General features: G+C 37.3%; 1 protein-coding gene across 18 annotated transcripts in view; it reads right to left on the bottom strand.

The window, feature by feature from the left end:
• Positions 1 to 18608, bottom strand: part of MYO3B (myosin IIIB) — a 212665-nt gene that overhangs the window by 93352 nt on the left and 100705 nt on the right. For 15 of the 18 annotated variants that reach the window (XR_012633931.1, XR_012633932.1, XR_012633933.1 and 12 more), the window contains 13 exons: positions 15368 to 15464; positions 14363 to 14479; positions 13398 to 13502; positions 8701 to 8784; positions 7836 to 8038; positions 7372 to 7470; positions 6665 to 6779; positions 6144 to 6270; positions 5791 to 6001; positions 4541 to 4688; positions 4152 to 4305; positions 2097 to 2185; positions 515 to 644 (listed from right to left, as the gene is read on the bottom strand). Coding sequence is in view for 15 of the 18 variants with exons in the window: in XM_074910360.1 (XP_074766461.1) it covers positions 515 to 644; positions 2097 to 2185; positions 4152 to 4305; positions 4541 to 4688; positions 5791 to 6001; positions 6144 to 6270; positions 6665 to 6779; positions 7372 to 7470; positions 7836 to 8038; positions 8701 to 8784; positions 13398 to 13502; positions 14363 to 14479; positions 15368 to 15464 (1679 nt within the window). In the remaining 3 variants the exon portion in view is untranslated. Of the gene's footprint in view, positions 1 to 514; positions 645 to 2096; positions 2186 to 4151; positions 4306 to 4540; positions 4689 to 5790; positions 6002 to 6143; positions 6271 to 6664; positions 6780 to 7371; positions 7471 to 7831; positions 8039 to 8700; positions 8785 to 13397; positions 13503 to 14362; positions 14480 to 14806; positions 15300 to 15367; positions 15465 to 18608 lie in introns of those variants that run through there. The other 3 variants (XM_074910372.1, XM_074910375.1, XM_074910376.1) reach the window with 3 other exon arrangements.

The following is an 18608-nucleotide window of genomic DNA, read 5'->3' as shown; positions in this document are numbered from 1 at the left end:
TTTCATGTAAAACAGTGTTAATAGGCTTTAAATCAACTGAATAATTCTAGCAGATTAGTATGTGGTTTTTATAATTCGTAAGAAACTTTATATATTGGATCAATGCATCTAACTAGATGGGTATTACCTCCAAAACAACTTCATCTACATTATATGATTTATGAATTATAAGACACAGTACACAAGAATTTATCAACTGAGAACTGTTCTTAGTAAAGGACTAAGAACCAAGAAACTCCCATATTCTCATTCTGCTCTGAAAGAGAGTTCTTGACCTACACATCAGATAACCTCCTTTTCTCCGGAGCGAGGGATGAATCTTGCTGCCTGGGTTTTTTGAATAAGAATGAATGTTCACATATTTTTAAAAAATATGATCATAACATTTTAGATATCTAGGAAACTTCAAGCAGCAGAGCTGAAAAAGAATTTTTAAAAATTGCAAAGAAACAGAGTTTTAGAGGAATAGGTAGCTGAAGAGGTTGCAATGTTAGCAAAGCTGTGCAGAAAATACCTGTTTTTGTTAATGGACTAGAGAACAGCTGCTGAAGAAGTTTGTTCTCTGAGGTTCGCAACACCACTACTACATCAGCAGGAAGAGTGTCTCTGTTCTTCTCAAGGAATGCACAGGCATCATATAAAACCTAGCATGGGCAACAGAATCAGAAAAGTTGTCAAAAAGGGTTACCCTAAAACTACTATGTTCTTTAAAATGTGAACAGTCAAGATGACCAAGTAGACCAGTTAGTTTGGCTCTGAGAAGCCAATGAATTATCTGCAAAGGACTTAAAAGTGTAGCGCAACAGCTGTGTCTTCCGAATGTGAACTGGCTATAAACAGCACCTATATTCACAGCATATCACTTTGCCATGTCAAACTATGGTATGCATGATACAATATAACAGAGATACCTCATTAAAGTTTAAGTTGATGGTTTACGTATGAAATAAGAAATGGTTCTCAGGTGATCATCATCTATTTGTTGTCTGCACTAAATGTGATCTATAACTAGACCTGTTGGAGGAACTGGAGTAGGTTGCATAGGCTTCTCGCTGCTTTGAAAATGATAGTAGAAAAACAAAACATTCATCTATTTCAATTATTTTAATTGTTTTTATTGGAAATTAATGACTGGCCATTTGTATTCATACAAGAATCAGTTAATTTTGCTTAACTTTTTTTTTTTTTTTTTTTTAAGTGCAGTAATTTTTTAGACTAGACCTGTTTTATTATCTCTAGCAATATTCTTCTCTAGCCTAATTCCACTGGAGTCCAGTAGTTTCCACAGAAACTGAATGTTCTCCTGCAACAGAGAACTGGCCAGTAGCATTTTTATGACTTGGCCATTTGGGTACAAAGAATTTACGAAACGAGTGTGACATTTTACAGTTATTCTTAACAAGCCAGAAAGCTGGATGAAATTTATTAGAACATATCTTAAAATTCTGGAGTCTTATAATGAGCCAGAGAGAAGACTTTACTCATAACTATATAAACCACTGCTATTTCATTTTAATTTTGTTTAAACAAAGATTTGGACCTGAAATCACAACCAAAGTTCATATTATGTGAAACAACTGGACAGTTATTTCCCATAAAAAATAATACGTGAACGGCTGAGAAGAAGTTTGGTGTTACAGAGTACAAGAAAACATCTGTGTGAGCTAGCTCCAGCCTTTCCAGTGCTCTGTAGAGGATTTTAAGTTCTATTACAGACACTGGTTTACATTGCATTTTATCCATATACTTATATACACTCTCACAAAGAACTACTGTGACATTCACAGGATGTTAACAATCACATAAGCCTGTCCTGACTTCACTGAGTTGCTCCTTTGAAATAGTGGTAGTGTTTCTGGTGCCAGATTTCTTTCAGAATAAAAGGTGGTTACTGCCTATACAATTTGTGAAACAGCCCTAAGGATAGATTCTAAAATGGACTACTACACATGAAAATTTTATTGTAGGTTTATGTAAACTTTATCATTTTGTCTCTTAAAATGAGGAAAAAAAAATCATAAAGCAGAAACTTCGGATAGAACAAATAATTACTATACCACTGTTATCTGAACTAAATAAAAATCACATGACCTTACCTTTCCAGCATAGTGCTGAATACCAAAGGACAGTTCTACTCCTTTTGGTCTCCAAAAGTATTTGCATCGTAAGTTATCTTCAAATTTATCTAGACATTGAGAAGAGAAATTGATATAAGTGACTTAGAGTAACTAAATAAAATCTTCATCCTAATTAGGGACAGTTTGCTGCTCAAGAAGCCAGAACTACTATAAACACACATATTATCAGATTGCTCAGAAACAGCTGTATTCCAGCTTCTCTGTGCTTTCTTCCAAGCTGCCACTTCTGAATGGAACAGCTCATTCCAAACTAGACCAGTAAGACTTTTTTTTTCAAATCCCACTGTTTGTGGATAGTTTTGTGCATGGAAAACTATCTAATAAAAGGGGCCAATCAGGAGGTGTGATGACTTTCCATATTTTGCCGTACATTTGCTTGTATGTACATATAGGGTTTGGCGTGGGTTTATTTCAACTATGCACATTCAAAGCTGTGCATATATTTCATGGTTTAAATGTGTATTATTTGTATTTCCCCTACCTTCCTTTCCCCATTCATTTAGCTTTGTTTTAAGTATATGTTAATGTCTTCAGGCTGGGACCATCTCTCATTTATCTTTGGACTTTTACAGAAAAAGAAGCTTCTATCTGAAACCTCTACTAAAGAAGCTTTCTGTTTCCTGTGACTACCTCTGAAGAGCTGACAGAAAAAGAAACATGACTTTCTACGAAAAATGTCTTTTATGTCCTGTGATATTTTGTATGCTCTTTAATATTTTGTAATTAAATTAGTGCTGATACTGTAAAACTTGCTATTATATTTCTTTATCTGATCAAGCAACTAAAGACCTGAGGTAGGAATCAACTGATAAAATTCTCTGTCATGTTGTTTACATCAGAAAATATTATCAAAATGTTTTTTCTAATGTTAGAATCCATTAATAATTTGTGTTAGGCTTTCCTTTCTATTAATGTTTAATCAAGCTTGTATTTAAAGCAAAAAGAATGAGGCTTGGAATTTAGGGGGGCGTGGGGGGAGGTGGTGAAATAAATTATTGTCTGGCACATCTGGAGAGGGCAAAATCTCCCACTTTGCTGTCTCCTTGAGGGATCCTCCTGTACTGTGTGCAGATCAGCAGTAAGACTGATTGGCACTGGACCAAGGAAAGTGCCTCTGTGAAAGTGTAAGTTCAATATTCAGTATTAACTGATTTATAGGACCCACAGGGAGGCACAAAGCTTTAGTACACATATGAGGACTGAAATGAAACCATAGCATTCATTCTATTGGTGACCTAAATTCAAGTTTCAACTCAATCTAGCAGAAGTGAAAAATCTTGTACATATATTGTGCAATTTAACAGGCAGCTGTTACTTTTCTCTGACTATGTTTGAGTCTCTGCCGCACATTCCATTGAAGGAACTGGAACTTTCATAGAGCAGGGAAAAATGCAGCTCTAGTAAATAAAAGTGAGACAACAGTTTTAAACATGGCATGTGCTGCACGTTTTAAAGTTGGCACCAAGATTTGTTAAAATATACCTAAAATATGTATGAAGGAAGGCAAATATTCAGACAGATGGCCCACCAGAAATAACTCACACTTTCTATTTATGATGAGATAATCTGGAGTGAAGCAGTATTTTCTAATTGGATAAACATGGGCCTAGGAGCCTAGGAGATCTAAATTTTACTCTCAACACTAATGCTGCTCACAGGGTGGTCCTAGAGACAGGATTCTACTATGTCTCAGCCTTCCGTTCAGTAAATGGGAATAAACGCTGCTTGATGTACCTTGCGTATAGGGATAAGACACAGGTTATTTCCTTGTAACGCTGTAAACTCAATAAGCCCTTGACACCTGATACATAAGATAACTTTTGCAGTATAAAAAGAACAGAAAACACATAAGCAGAGAAAAACAATCAAGCACAATGAAAAAATACACTTAAAATGTCAAATAAAATGGTGCAGCCTCAGCAGGACAACTAGGCTAGTAAAACTAGAGTAAAGATGTCATTCCACCCTCTCAAAATATATTTGTTATTTCCCAGAACTTTTGTTTGCACATACCAACTAAAGTTAGGTCTGTTGCTTGAGGAAATCGACTTTCTTCATCTAGTAGAGACAGAAGACCCATGGGTTTCTGGAGGAACATATCTAGAAGTGGACGGTTGTCCTCATACTCCACTTTAGCAGCGTCAATTCCCTCACTCTGATATTCCATCTACAAAGTCACCAGCACAGTTTTAATACTGAACCAGTAAAAGTAACATCATCATTTCTGATGCACAGCAATACTCTGTAGGCCCCAACAACATTATTTGCAAATCTTCAACTGAAAGAAGTCGTTGTCTTGCATTTAAATCACATACCCATTTTACAGTTTATAATGTATTCCTGAATATAATCTGTAGTTCAGCACAGCTGATTCAACTAGACCTCATCAGAGCTGAATTTACCTGCTCAAGTGCAAAGATATGTTGATTGAAATAAAACTGGATCTGTTCATTAGCAATATTTATGCACAGCTGTTCAAAGGAATTTCTTGTGAAGTTCTCAAATCCAAATATGTCTAGTATTCCAACATTCATTCCATTTTCAGCATTGCTGCATATGAAAATATAAACAAAATTCATCATGGGCAACACTAAGTTAAAATCAGAATAAACATGGTAATTAAGATTGCATAATTGATTCAATCTGCTGCAAAAACAAAGGAGAAAAAGTGTGTTGTGTTTGAACCCAAGATGACTTGTTAATTTGTTCAGCATGTTTAACAGTTGTTTTCCACTTATTTCTTGCAAATTTCCATGAAAAAGGCAGGAGAATTATAGGTACATAGTAACAGACACTTAGCAGCCATATTAAAACAAGTGGTTTCAATAGGCAGAACCCAAATAAAATCTACAGTCTGCTCCTCCAGGTAGACAAAAGGTGTCACTTTAACAGTATGGTTTTGCTATACTTAGTCAGAAGGATAATTACCAAGTCTGCTGCTGATACAAGCTGGACTGTTAAGAGCCCATGTGCTAGCTCAAGTATACTGATACCACAGTCAACATCAGAACTACAAGTATGGATGAGGACACATCTATATGACCTAGTGCAGTGCAAAGTGGAGATCTCAGACCACAGGCATTTACTCACCACCTGAGGGGTTCTCTTGTTTTAAAAATCTCTACAGCTGCTTGAGAAGACCAAAGCAGCTAGATCAGTACCTGACAACAAAATTGTAAGGATGCACAATGGGAACCTTTCTGTAATTATGAAAAATAAAAAATCTTCACCTACATCTCAAGCAGCAGCACAATAATAATCCAGGTTCTGTATTTATTACTAGCTTACAAAAGCAGAACTACTGTAAGGACTGTGAATACATAATAAAATTTTTCAGTGAACCCAAATTATTTACCAGCCTTTGGTATGATTTTTAATGTTAAATACGTAGGAAGCATATTTTTAAAGAATTGTACAGCACTAACCACTTGATTTCCACTGACTTCAGTAGCTAAAATCCACTGAGCTTTTTGAAAATGTTGGGGCTAATGTCCTGGAAACAGAATTCAGTATCACAGCATGAAAGACATTTTGAAGCCTTAGCCAAAATAAACACAGCACCCTTTCTGCAAAAACAAAAATATACAAATGGATGAACCCATCAAAGACATATGCACAGTAAATACACATGATTCAGTGATGTGTAACTTGCCATATATTTTTATCTGGCTGAAGCAGCGTATTAATACGATTTACGATCCAGCTGAAGAGCCGGCCATAAAGTGCTTTAGACATGGCATCTCGCACGTCAGCTGCTTTGTCCACTGTGTTTGTTCGGATAATAGTCTCCCCTCGTGTTACAACACAATGGGAGGTTAGGGCCTCTTGAAGTTCTTCTGACCCAATACTTAGTAGTGCAGCAGCTAAAAGATAGTAGAAAAAAGACACATGACTGATTATGCAGTGGAAGTCACCAGCACTGACCAACTGCTACCACAAGTTAGAGATTCTTACAAATACAATCAAATTGTATTTACAGAACTGACAATGCTAAAATGTATTTACCATTATCTAAGGCTTCTGGGTTGGGAACCTCACTTTTATCTGTTTGGTGTTGTGAAGAAATGGCAGCAAACTCAATATTTCCAGTATTTAAGATTCCAGTCAGAATTCTGTACACTGAGTACACTTCCTGCAAAAGATGACAAGCAGCATTTTAAGGAATCCAATTAGATATATAGATCATATTTAGGCTATAAAAGAAAAAGCTAGGCACTGGAAATTGCTATTAAAGCTTGTAGCTTGCTCTGAGAAAAAAATTCTACAAATTCAAGTGAGCTCCTATTGACACAGAATACAGTGTGATACAGAATTGTGAATGGACTTGCCTGAATATCAACTGATACCTTATACTGGTCTTGGCTCCCAAGTGTGTGGTTATGCTTTCACAGTTCAATTTTGTCATAAGAGAGATTCTGCGGCATGGGTGTGTATCCACAAAGCCAAACAGTAGCCTGTGCACAGGCAGCACTGGAGGTATTTTTTATAAAAAAGGTCAATAATGGTTTAGCAATTGGATCTCTTACCTCGTCAGTGAATCCTATAATTCTAAAACAATGCTGAATTGCTTCAAACTGTCTTCCATAGGAATCTTTAGTAACAATATCATGCATGACTCTTCCAGTTTCATTATCAATATATCTAAATAGAGTAGGAGAAAGAAAACACCATACCAGCAGATATGCCAGTACAATCCCCCATGTCTTCAGTGCAAGTACCTCAGTAACTGGAAAGAACATTTATTTCAATATCTTCCAATTATAAACTTTGGACCTAATTCATACAAAGTTTTTGTTTCTGTTGCACTAACTTTTGCTTATTCTTTTTTAGTATCTACTAGAGTGTTACCAATATTTCACACACATCCCCTCACCCAATCCAGATCAGATGCACTGAAATAAAAATACCTATGAAAAAACACAACCGCAAAGCATATTCTGGGTTCTTACTGAAGCATTACAGTAAGAAATCATAAGGTGATTGTCCTGATTTGATATCTACGTAATAAGAAGCTTGATTCTTTCTTCTCCTCCTCTTTAAATAGTTCAAGTTCTCAAACAAATACAAATAATGTAATGCCCTATTGTCCATCCTCTTCTTTGCTTGGGAGGATTAAAAAAGATCCTTAAGGGATGGAGAAAGATTAAGAGAGATTTTAAGGCATCATACTGAAAGCAAGAGCTGATCAATAGCTAATTATAACAGGCAGTTAAAACAAGTGAGTTATAGTTACCTAGGAGGCTTTTTATCAGGAAGTCTATATTCAGAAAGCTTCTTCTGATGATAAAGGCCAGCATAAATATAATAAAATATATGGAAATTTTTCTCTCCCCTGAAAAAAAAGTATCCTTTTAAAGCACACGTGTTTATTCTTGTGGCGTCTTGTACAATATAAAAGAAGTTCTTATCATGAGCTCACTAAGTAGGTAGCAGATCTCTCACTTGTATTAATGGTGTAGGATCAGCAACTGTGAAACACAGAAAACCCAGCTAACTACAATATTTCTCCAAAGAATGGAGCAGCTCTGGCTTCCACTCCAAAAAACCCTAACTGACTATTCTCGCCATCATAGCACTGTACAAACGGTCACTGCTCTAGCAGAAGGCACAAAAGCATTTAAAAGAAATAATTTTTGAGAATTAAACAGAATCCAAACATTATATAAATGTGAAAGGACAGACAATTAATATACCTACACAGCCTGTTTTATGACCCTTGATTTTTCAAGTAGATATTCAGAAATCTTTGCCCCCATTACAGCTCCTGTAGGTGTAAACATCATTTCCAGGTATTTTCCAAAGCGACTTGAGTTGTCATTGATGGCAGTGCAGGCATTCCCAAATGCTTCAACCAGAGGATTCACCTGAAGAATTTTCTCACGCAAAGCACGGTTATTGGCCTTGACAGAACATATTCAGATCAGAAGAATCATTAAAAAATATATTGCTTACCCACAATTCAATTCTTGTTTCAGAAGCACAGTATCCCTTTCTCATGCTTGTATGGCCTTAGATACTGTGCTAACCTTTCTATTTATACAATAACAGGGCCAACAAATTGATGAGGAAGTTGACCACAAGTAGGAAAAAACAGATTCTTCTTTGCAATTGTTCTGCCTCAGGTGTCATATAATTAGTTAGAGCACCAAACCCATCAAAAACTTATCTACTTAAGGTTAACCTTACACACTTGATTTTCATATAATTGTGCATTAATAGCTTTATTCATAACATTTAAGTGTGTAAGAGCTCCTAAGATTAGACCCATAGCAAGATCTGTCATTCTTTATTGTATAAATGAACAACAGTATATGTGATAAACACTGTAGATAAGTACAGGCACTGAACACTCAGGATCTGCCACCTTCTCTTTAAATATGGAATGGTTTGGTGTGGGACATACTCTAGTATCTTAATTCAATACTCTCATATGCATGATTACTCCATCCCTAACTCAAGTGGGACAATTTACATGGACAAGTATTAAAGACTAAATAATGTGGAAATTGGGGTGGGGTTAGGAGGAGTTGCACATAGTTTTACATGATTGGCTAAGAAATACCTTTCCCAAGAAGGTTAAATGTTGGACGATCAGATGGGCACTTTCTGTCTTTCCAGCACCACTTTCTCCACTGATGATAATGCACTGAACACACAAAACAAAACAGAAAAGTGCACAGCTCACCACATAGTCACTTTCACCTGTTACTGCTCCTATCTGTTATTTAATGTTTAGTAACAAGACTAGAAAAATACTTTAAGGGTCTATTCCCTCAACTCCCTTCTGAAAGGAAAGATCAGCAAAGGCTCAGTGAAATCATTTGTTCCCTAGATTACTAAAATGCATCTCACAATGCCTGATAGCAATGTGCATATGTGTGAAGCAGTGATTGAATTTCTAAGGGCCATGAAACATAAATGAGTGACCATGTCTATAGGCTAACACATGCTATGCACATATGCAGCTTGTTTCAAATTATGAAAACTCAGAAAATTTCCACAGCTCAGTTGATGTGACATAATTCAACATTGCATCTTAGCTCACTGCATTGACTTCATAAGAATTAACATGAAGCACAGGGTAAAGCTGTATTTAATACACTGACCAAAAGTCTCCTCCTGGTTTTAAAAATAATCTTAAGTAATTGTTGCGATGTACATATATTATTCTGTAATATTCAAGATAGAACAACAAACTAGCATCTAAATATTTCTGAAAAATATGCATGTGTTCACTGCATGATTCTAGGAGAACATATTCATCTTCCCGAGTCAGCAGTCTTTAACACATGGCATCCAAATAGCTTCCAGACTCAGGGACTGGCTAGAATGGTCTAAATCACTTGGTATCCTCCTCTCTGCTGTTATGCTTCACAGATAAGATGGAAGTAGGTGGCCAGTACACCCTGAAGGCCAGTTCACATCTGAACACTGAAGAGTGAACACTGCAGGTCACAGCAAGTAAGAATTTAATAGCATGTATTATTTTTCCATTTTTTCATTTGTTCTGCAAATCACCCATACAAGTATTAGTCTACTTAAGGTACAGTATTATCTGACATATAACTAAAATGTTAACACTGAGCAGTTGCACAGATTCATGAATTTTTATGCAAATACCTGAAAATTATTTCCACCACACTGCGAACACATAAGATTCTTGGCTGGGAGTGGGTACAAGGTCCTAAAATACTTGGTGCAATGACACTTCATGCAGAACTGAGCTTTATGAAAACATCTGAAAGATGTAGCAGTTCTCTGGTGATGTCTTGTGGTGTCTGACAGCAGGTGCAGTGATTGACTCTAAACAATGTGTGCAATACGACATTTGCAGCTCATTTATTTGCTTCTTGTTGAGTATTTTTGTTCTTCTTGTAAATGAGTAACCCAATGATGGATTTACAGGGTTAAGATACTGTTTTGTGTTTGTTCATGGCAAGGTTTTGGTAGAAGAGGAGGGGGCTACAGTGGCGGCCCCCTGTGAGAAGCTTCTTGAAGCTCCCCAGGCTTCAAGTTGTACCTGCCTCTGGCCAAGGCAGAACCAATTACTGATGGTGGCCGTGCCTCTGCAATAACGTATTTAAGAAGGGGAACTTGAGAGGAGGGGGAGTTGTGAGGGAAATACCTATGCAAACACTGAGGCCAGTGGAAGAAAGAAGGATGGGGGGAAGGTGCACCGGAGCAGAGACCCCCCCCTGCAGACCATGGTGAGAGGACAAGCTGTGCCCCTGAAGCCCATGGAGGTCACCAGTGGAGCAGGTGGCCACCTTTAGCCTATGGAGGACCCCACACTGGAGCAGATGAGTGTCCCTGAAGAAGGCCAGGACTCAGAGAAACACCATGCTGGAGCAGTCCACCATCGCTGAAAGGACTGCAACATGAGGGACCTACACTGGAGCAGATCATGAAGAGCTGCAGCCCACAGGAAAGACACATCAGAGGAAGTTTGCAGAGGACTGTCTCCTGTGAGAGGGACCCCATGCTGGAGCAGGGGAGAAGCATGAGGAGTCTTCCCTGAGGAGGAAGGAGTGGCAGAGACAATGGGTGATAACTTTTCAGGACCCCCATGCCCTGTCCCACAGTGCCATGGGGGAGGAGGAGGTAGAGAAATCAGGAAAAAAGTTGAGCTGAGGAAAAAGGGAGGGGTGGGGGAAAGGTGTTTTTAAGATGTGGTTGTATTTCTCACTGTCCTGCTCCAATTGGAAAATAAGTGTTTAAATTAAATTGTTGTTCTCTTTCTTCCCCTAATGAATCTGTCTTATGCCCATGATCATAATGGGTGAGCCATCTCTCCCCCAATTCTCATCTTGACTCCCAAGCCTTTTGTTTTATTTTCTTCTCCCCATCCCTGAAAGGGAAGGAGTGATCAAGTGGCTTCATGGTGCTCAGCTGCCCTCTGGGGTCAAACCATGACAGATAACTAACTTGTCTTTGCGTGACTAGACAACAGTTTATACAGTTAAAGCCCATGAGTTCTTGTAGAACTGTGAAGTTCCTGCACACGGGTCGAGGCAATCCCAAGCACAAATACAGGCTGGGTGATGAGTGGATTGAGAGCAGCCCTGCGGAGGAGGACTTGGGGGTATTAATGGATGGAAAACTGACTATGAGCCAGCAATGTGTGCTCACAGCCCAGAAAGCCAGCCGTGTCCTGGGCTGCATCAAGAGATGTGTGGCCAGCAGGCGGACCTGCTCAAGCGGGTCCAGAGGAGGCCACAAAGATCATCACCAGGCTGGAGCACTTCCCTGTGAGAATAAGCTGAGAGAGTTGGAGCTGTTCAGCCTGGAGAAGAAAAGGCTCTGCGGAGACCTTAGAGTGGCCTCCCAGTACTTAAAGGGGGCTACAGGAAAGATGGGGAGAGACTCTTTATCAGGGGGTGTAGGGATAGGACAAGGGGTAACGGTCTTACACTGAAAGAGGGAAGACTGGATACACCAAATAGAATCAATACATTTCTGATCTGGCTACAGTGTTTATCTAATGCACCTTTACCTGAAGAACCAACATAACATTGGCCAGGTAATGGAGATAAACATGCTTCTGTAATCTTCTGCAAACAGAAAATATGAAACCAATTTAGATCTAAATGCAAATTACTTATTAAATGGGTATGAAACATATAATATTAACAATGCACAAAGCTAGCCTGACAGGGTGTGTCAAAACCAAATTTTTTTCCCCAGATTAACAAGTTCTCACATAACTTGTTCTACATGAGTACTTGTTTTCTTTAATGCCCCCATCAAAGTGCATTGCCCTGGTTTCAGCTGGGATAGAGTTAATTTTCTTCCTAGTATCTGGTATAGTGTGGAGTTTTGGATTTATTATGAGTATAATGTTGATAACACACATATGCTTTTAGTTGTTGCTAAGTAGTGTTTATACTAAGTCAAGGATTTTTCAGCTTCTCATGCCCTGCAGTAAGAAGGCTGGAGGGGCACAAGAAGTTGGGAGGGGACACATCCAGGACAACTGACCCCAACTGGCCAAAGAAAAATTCCATACCATACGACATCATGCCCAGTATATAAACTGGGAGGAGGTGGCTGGATCACTGCTTAGGGACTGGATGGGCATTGGTCAGTGGGTGGCGAACAACTGCACTGTGCATCACTTGTCTTTTCATGGGTTTTATTTCTCTCTCTTTTTGTTCTCTTCATTATAATTATTACAATTATTATTAATTTCAATTATTAAACTGTTCTTATCACAACCCAGGAGTTTTACTTATTTTCAATTCTCCTCTCCATTCCATCAGTGGGGAGGGGTAAGAGAGAGTGAAGGGCTGCGTGGTGCTTAGCTGCTGGCTAGGGTTAAACCATGACAAGCACACAAGTCATTAAAGAAGTAGTAACCATCTCTCAAGCCAATATACTTCCACATACTCAGTAGAACTCCTTTTTTCTTCATCTTCAATGTCCCTTTTATTTGTCGTCTTTCTTTGGTATTTTCTAATTACACTTTTTTTTTTTTTCTTATTTTATTCTGCTTTTGTGATTTTAAAAAAGCATTTTCTGTGGATTATTGTGTGATGTGGGTAAAATCATGATGATTGTGTGCAGGGTAAAGTCAGGAAGATTTTATAAATAATTATTAGCCCTCAATATTCATGTAAAACAGCACATCAAATTAGAAAGAGTATAAAATTACAATCTTAAGAATGGAATAAAAAAGAAATCTAGCTTCTACAGCATGGCATTCCATTCTCATTAAAATCATTGCTATATAACTGGATTTGTGTCCTTATTACATTTATATTAGACCTATCCTTAATATCTTTTACTAAAAAAATTAGTTAATGGTCCCTGTTTTTTGTGACTTGTAGTTAAAGGAATTGATTATCCGTTGCTTGATGGTGTCTTTATGCAATAGAAAAGTGGTTCAAACTCTGTTAATCTGCTGTGACATTGAGACCCTCCTATTTTACACAAGTGTACATTATTACAATAATCTACAGAGTGTGAAGCAACACTCTGCAGCTGGTGTCAACTGCCAGGACTTCACGGATATCCAGGAAACTATACTGGTCAGGTAACCCTATCATCTTATTTGATGTTTTAGTCTCTTTTATGCCACTGTGTCCTCTTCAGAATTCCCAAACCTGACTAGATTTCTACTCCATTTTTCCTGATGTAGGAATAAAAGGATTAAAGAAAAGATTTCCCAAAGTATAACATAACAGAACATCAGCCATAGCCATGTAGCATAGTTGCAGTATGATTAACATGAAATCTAAATCAAAATGAAGAGATTCTTACCTGATCTTTGCTGAAGGTAACCATACTTTGGTAGGCAGCATCTGCAGAGGCAAATATGTGGGGGGGATTTGATGAACGCTTCACACCATGGTAAAGCTTGGAGAACTGAATTTAAAAAGAACACACAATAGTAAAAATACACAATTAGCTACATAATTAACAGAAAAGAGGATAGTGACTATCTTCTGCCTGTTAAACAGAAGGTAGTTACCTGTTTTACCACAAAATTTCCACTGAATCACCTGGAAGAAAAGTGGTAATTCTTGGTATTACCCAACTTCCAGAATACAAATTACCACACCTAAATTGCACTCTGATGTTTCCCACACAAGACAGTGGACAGAACTGTATCACAAGGAACAGAATTTCAAACACAAGCAGTCAACCACAGAAATACCCAACCTATAGGAAAAAAAAACCTTTAAAGATAATAGTGAATCTGAAATCTAGCTGACGTACCAGTGACTCTGATTTAGGCAGCCATGGAGACAAAGATTTATGGCTCCACCTCTCCTCACATTTGTAGGGAATTAAGCTGCCACTATCTTTACAGCATTTGATTCACTTGTTTCTTTTAAGCAGCAGCTGATGGCACAGGACATGTAATAACCCAATAGGCAGAGCAATTCTTCAGGAAGCAACAGCCTTAGCATGAGAAGGTTCATATAACATCTTGTGTTTCCCAGAAGAAAGACCTAAATGTCAGATAAGAGGCACAGCTGTGGCTGGGTTAAGCTTCATCCCTCCTGTGGAATTTGTGCCACCAAGCAGAAAGGAATGAAGTCAAATGAGACCGAATTAAAAAAAAAAAAAAAAAAAAGATTTGTAGCCACACTTTTCTGGAAAAAGAAAACGCTGGGGTTTAGTCTGTGCTCCTAGCTTCCAACATCACTTAAGTATTTTTGCCAGTGGTGTTACTATAAAAGGTAAAATGAGTACTGTCCACAGCTTGAAATATCTCTTACCTGGGGAGAATAAATGCTGAGATTCTGGAAGGGGTTTAAGGCTATTAAAATATCTCCAACATAAGTATAAATTTGTAAGTCAGCATAGCGTTTCTGCAGCTGATGGATAATTGTATCCTAAGAAGATTACAAAAAGTTTGATAGTTAAACAGTATTTTCCCAGTTAGGAAGATTTTTGTAAATATACTAAGAACACTGATTAAGAAATACTTATTATAGTGTTACTAATTATTTTTCAAATGCCAACACCATTAACCAAACAAATATTTTCAAAATGCTTGCTAATTCCATAAAATTAAGTTAGATGGCAACTCCTATTTCCAGATGAGTACATATTTTGTTATACCAGCCTGAGAAGCAAACCTTCTGAACAGAAAATGGCCATGCATATTATTGCTGAACTTCATAGTACACTTCCATTTAATTTTTTATTTGACCATGAAATAAGGATAATAATTTTTCAAGGATTACATTTTAAGTGGTAGTGAGAGACTGTTTTAAACAGGACACTAGCACAATTTAGTATTTTATCTTTTTCTTGCTACAATGTAATTGAAGGATCATCAAACCAAAAATTTACAGATACTTTGAATATAGGTGTTACAGTGAAATACACAGCTGATAATGGTTTATCACTTTTTATCCAGAAATTGTAAATCCCGTATTAGTCTATATAAATTCATCAATTTTAGGAAAATCACTTAAATACAGATCTTCATGACTAAACTTCACGTTTCAGAAAACTCAAAAAATAATTTAAACAAGCATCACTCATAATCAAATTCTTCTACATATTAGGATTCACTGCTATTGCTTTTATGTCACTATAAAGAATATTAACGAATTGATGATAGCAGATCAGTCACATCACAATTCCTTTGCAATGGTGAGACCAAACTTTTCAAGAAGGAACTCTTCTCATTCTGTTAAAAGAAGCCTAAAAAGCAGAAACAGACAAAATGTGTGACACAATTGTCAGAAACTGGTACTCAAACAGTACAGTACCTCATCTAGAACTTCCAGATTTACCAGATCGTCATCTAGAGAGTACCTGTCAGCTCCATCCACATGGTAAGGTCTTCTAGTATGTATTCGTTCATGCCTGGAAGTTTGTTAGTAGAGCACCAGTGTTATAAAACTGTATCAAAGACAGCAAATATGAAGAGGCAATGGCAAGTCATGGGTGAGTGTTTCTGTCATGTGGAAAACACAGACACACTCTTTGTAATACATATTTTTGCTTGAAATACATATTGCTTGAAATATTGCAAATATGTCAGTTTGTTGTCCAGTGTAGTATCTGTTTTCTCTTTCACGATATATAACCCTATCTATTTATCAATGCTCAGAGATGAAGATTTATCTGTAGGTTTACTACACCCCACTCACACAGTAAAGTACAAAAAAATTCTCCCTCTTTTCTCACTCTAAGTTAATAAGCTACCATTTTGTTTAATTAAGTCTTCCCCCACGTGTACCCAGTCTATAGTATTGTCATCTAATGAAGTTTTAAGAAGCAATAAGTAGTATAAAATCCGTTACCTTGGTGTACGCCAAAGTGCCTCCTCAGATGACCCTAGATCTGGCCCAAAAAAACATTTTTGAGCCACAGCTGCCATCAGACTCTGAACTGTATGTATGTTCAGTCAGCTTGTCCTCAGAGGTTTAAGCCACAGAATAAGCAGCAGAGACAAACTGTCACATAACCCTCCTTTATAATCAGATTATACGGAAGGAATCTTTGAAAACGCTGTGTATATGTTATTAAACAACACATCTTGTTGAAACAGGGACAAATCAATAGGCTGTAATATGTCTTCCACAGAGGGGGAAAAATATGAATGCTGTAAGCACAACTAGACTTTTCTTTACAACAAACATAATCAAAGCATAGTAGGAGGACACCCACTGAGATACAGTCTGCATCCTGCTGAGTAACATTTAGCATTGATCCTCAATGACAGTCCCTGACAGATTGTTTCTGCATTGGTTGCCATGTAGAAAGTAGGAATCACATGATCACACATCCCCAAACAACATTTAGTATTGTATCAAGCACTAACAGAATGGTCCTATGACTTGGCAAGGAAACACTGTTCATCTATAATGTTGCAAGTTAATATGAAGATGTAGCAGGTCTTTTTTTTCTTTAATCATATCTCCATATACTCATGGAATCGTGTTTCCAAAATGAGCATTGAGGCTTTTGCTTTTTTCCCCTTTACCTAAAATTCTACATTTGAAGCTAGTCAGCTATCATTCAGTAAAGAGATTGTTTTCATATCCAAACCCTTTTATATCATCAGAAGAATTATTGTATGGAAAGCCTCTCACAAAGAGGAAGGAGGAGAAGAGTGCTGGCTATTAGTACAGCTTCACTGATAACTGCAAATCACATTTAAAGATCCTATTTTTTTTATGTCTATTTTTTTTCATTTTCCTTGTTTACTTTTGGCTACTCAATGAGCTCTGGAAAACTACGCTGTAATGGTTTACTTGAACTGTAACTAAATAAAACTGTGCAAACTGTTTTGTCAGCTAGGAAATAAAATAGTGGGAACACAGGCTTTACTGACAGTCTCACTTACATTTTACATCCTACATTCCCAGAGATGGTAGTTTTCTTGATGTTGTACATATGAAGAAATGAAAGAACACAAATAAGAAGCTATGAAAGAAAAATTGTTACAGCTGATATTATTTCTAGTGGTCAAAACGGATATATAATAAATTTGTTCAAAGTTCCATTCAATTAAATTTTCTGTTTTCAGATCTTTGATTAGGTGATGGGTTGTGGGTACCTTCTGGCTCTTTTTTAAGCAGTCGCTATATTAAAGAACATTACATTTTGCTGACAAGCCAGATGCTCAAAGGAGTAGGAATACATCTAAGTAGCCTAATGTACTACTGCTTTTTCTAATTGTTTCTGTTTCAAACCAGAATTCAACCTCCTACTTCACTGCAGAGAAAAATGCTACTATAAATAATGCAAATCATTTAGAGGTGGAAGCACCCAAGTCTACAAATGATGCAAATATTTTAACCGTTGCTCAACCTCATGGAGATGTAACCAACAAAGCGATGGCTAGACATTATGGTTAACATAACTCATCTATGAAGATTTTTGTTTCTGGAGCAAACCATCATGGCCACAATCCTAAATTATAACAAGCTGCAAGTATGGATGTATCTATCAGAGCTGCAGGGAGGAGGGGGAAGAGGGCACATTCAAACCCAAGCAGAATGGCTTTGTAAACTAACATTTTATCTGATTGTGTATTAAACTCCCACTGTTTGTTCTCCTTAAGTGATAAAGGAATCAAATTTTAATTATTTAAATAACTAAGGAAACTGGCCTTAGTCAAATATAAGTAAAATATGTACCTTTGTGCATATATTTTCTTATGCTTAACTCATTTTCCTAAGTACATGATTAGGAAGAGGATATTAAGAGCATAACATCACATTAGCTTCAAATCTCCTGCAGACCTCATCAGTTTTCTACTGATCCTATGTCCTACTGATACATTGGCAGAGTGGGAAGAAAGAATACAGACAGTAACTTTTAATAATTTCCACAATTTTACATCAGAAAGACCATCTCCTTTTAAAATAACTAAATTAAAAAAAAAATCTTAAAAAGCAGAAGGAAACACATATCAGTAATTTTTTTGCATAAAAAGTACAATATTAAGCCATTTTTTCAATTACCTTTCCTTTCTCATGACATACAAAATGTACAAATTCGAAGCAAAAGGAATATCAAAGGTGTTAGGTTATCTGCCTTAAGGTTCCAGCAATGTTCTGAATCATCCCCTGGAGGATGTAGTCTTCACTGACAAAAGAAGTGGCATAAAGGGCCAGTCACTCAAGGTACCTAACCTTATCAAACCTCTAGAGCAGCATTAGATTTATTCCAGAACTCTAGTGACGAGCACTGTCTGTTGAAAAAGATTCTATCCTTCCAAGCACCTTCTCTTTGCCGTTTTATCCGGCAGGAATAGCTGGAAGGGAAAGAGTTTTCTTGGATTTTGGAGGAGGAGCAAAGGCAAGAAGCATTCCTCCCTTGGGAGAACAATTTAACGAAGAGGGCATGAAACATTCATTTGTTCTACTTGTGGGGAAGAGATAGTTTGAGAGAAAATAACCTCTTTTTGTACTAGACACCAGCCATAGTAATAGAAGTGCAAATAGCTATATGCTCCTGTGATCCCGCTAAAAGCTGAGGACAAGGAAGGAAAAGCTA

The sequence above is a fragment of the Athene noctua genome, chromosome 7, assembly GCF_965140245.1.
Source record: "Athene noctua chromosome 7, bAthNoc1.hap1.1, whole genome shotgun sequence".
In the NCBI taxonomy this organism is placed as follows: domain Eukaryota; kingdom Metazoa; phylum Chordata; class Aves; order Strigiformes; family Strigidae; genus Athene; species Athene noctua.
The sequence above is the reverse complement of the archived record's forward strand: the minus strand, read 5'-3'. Positions and strand labels throughout refer to the sequence as shown.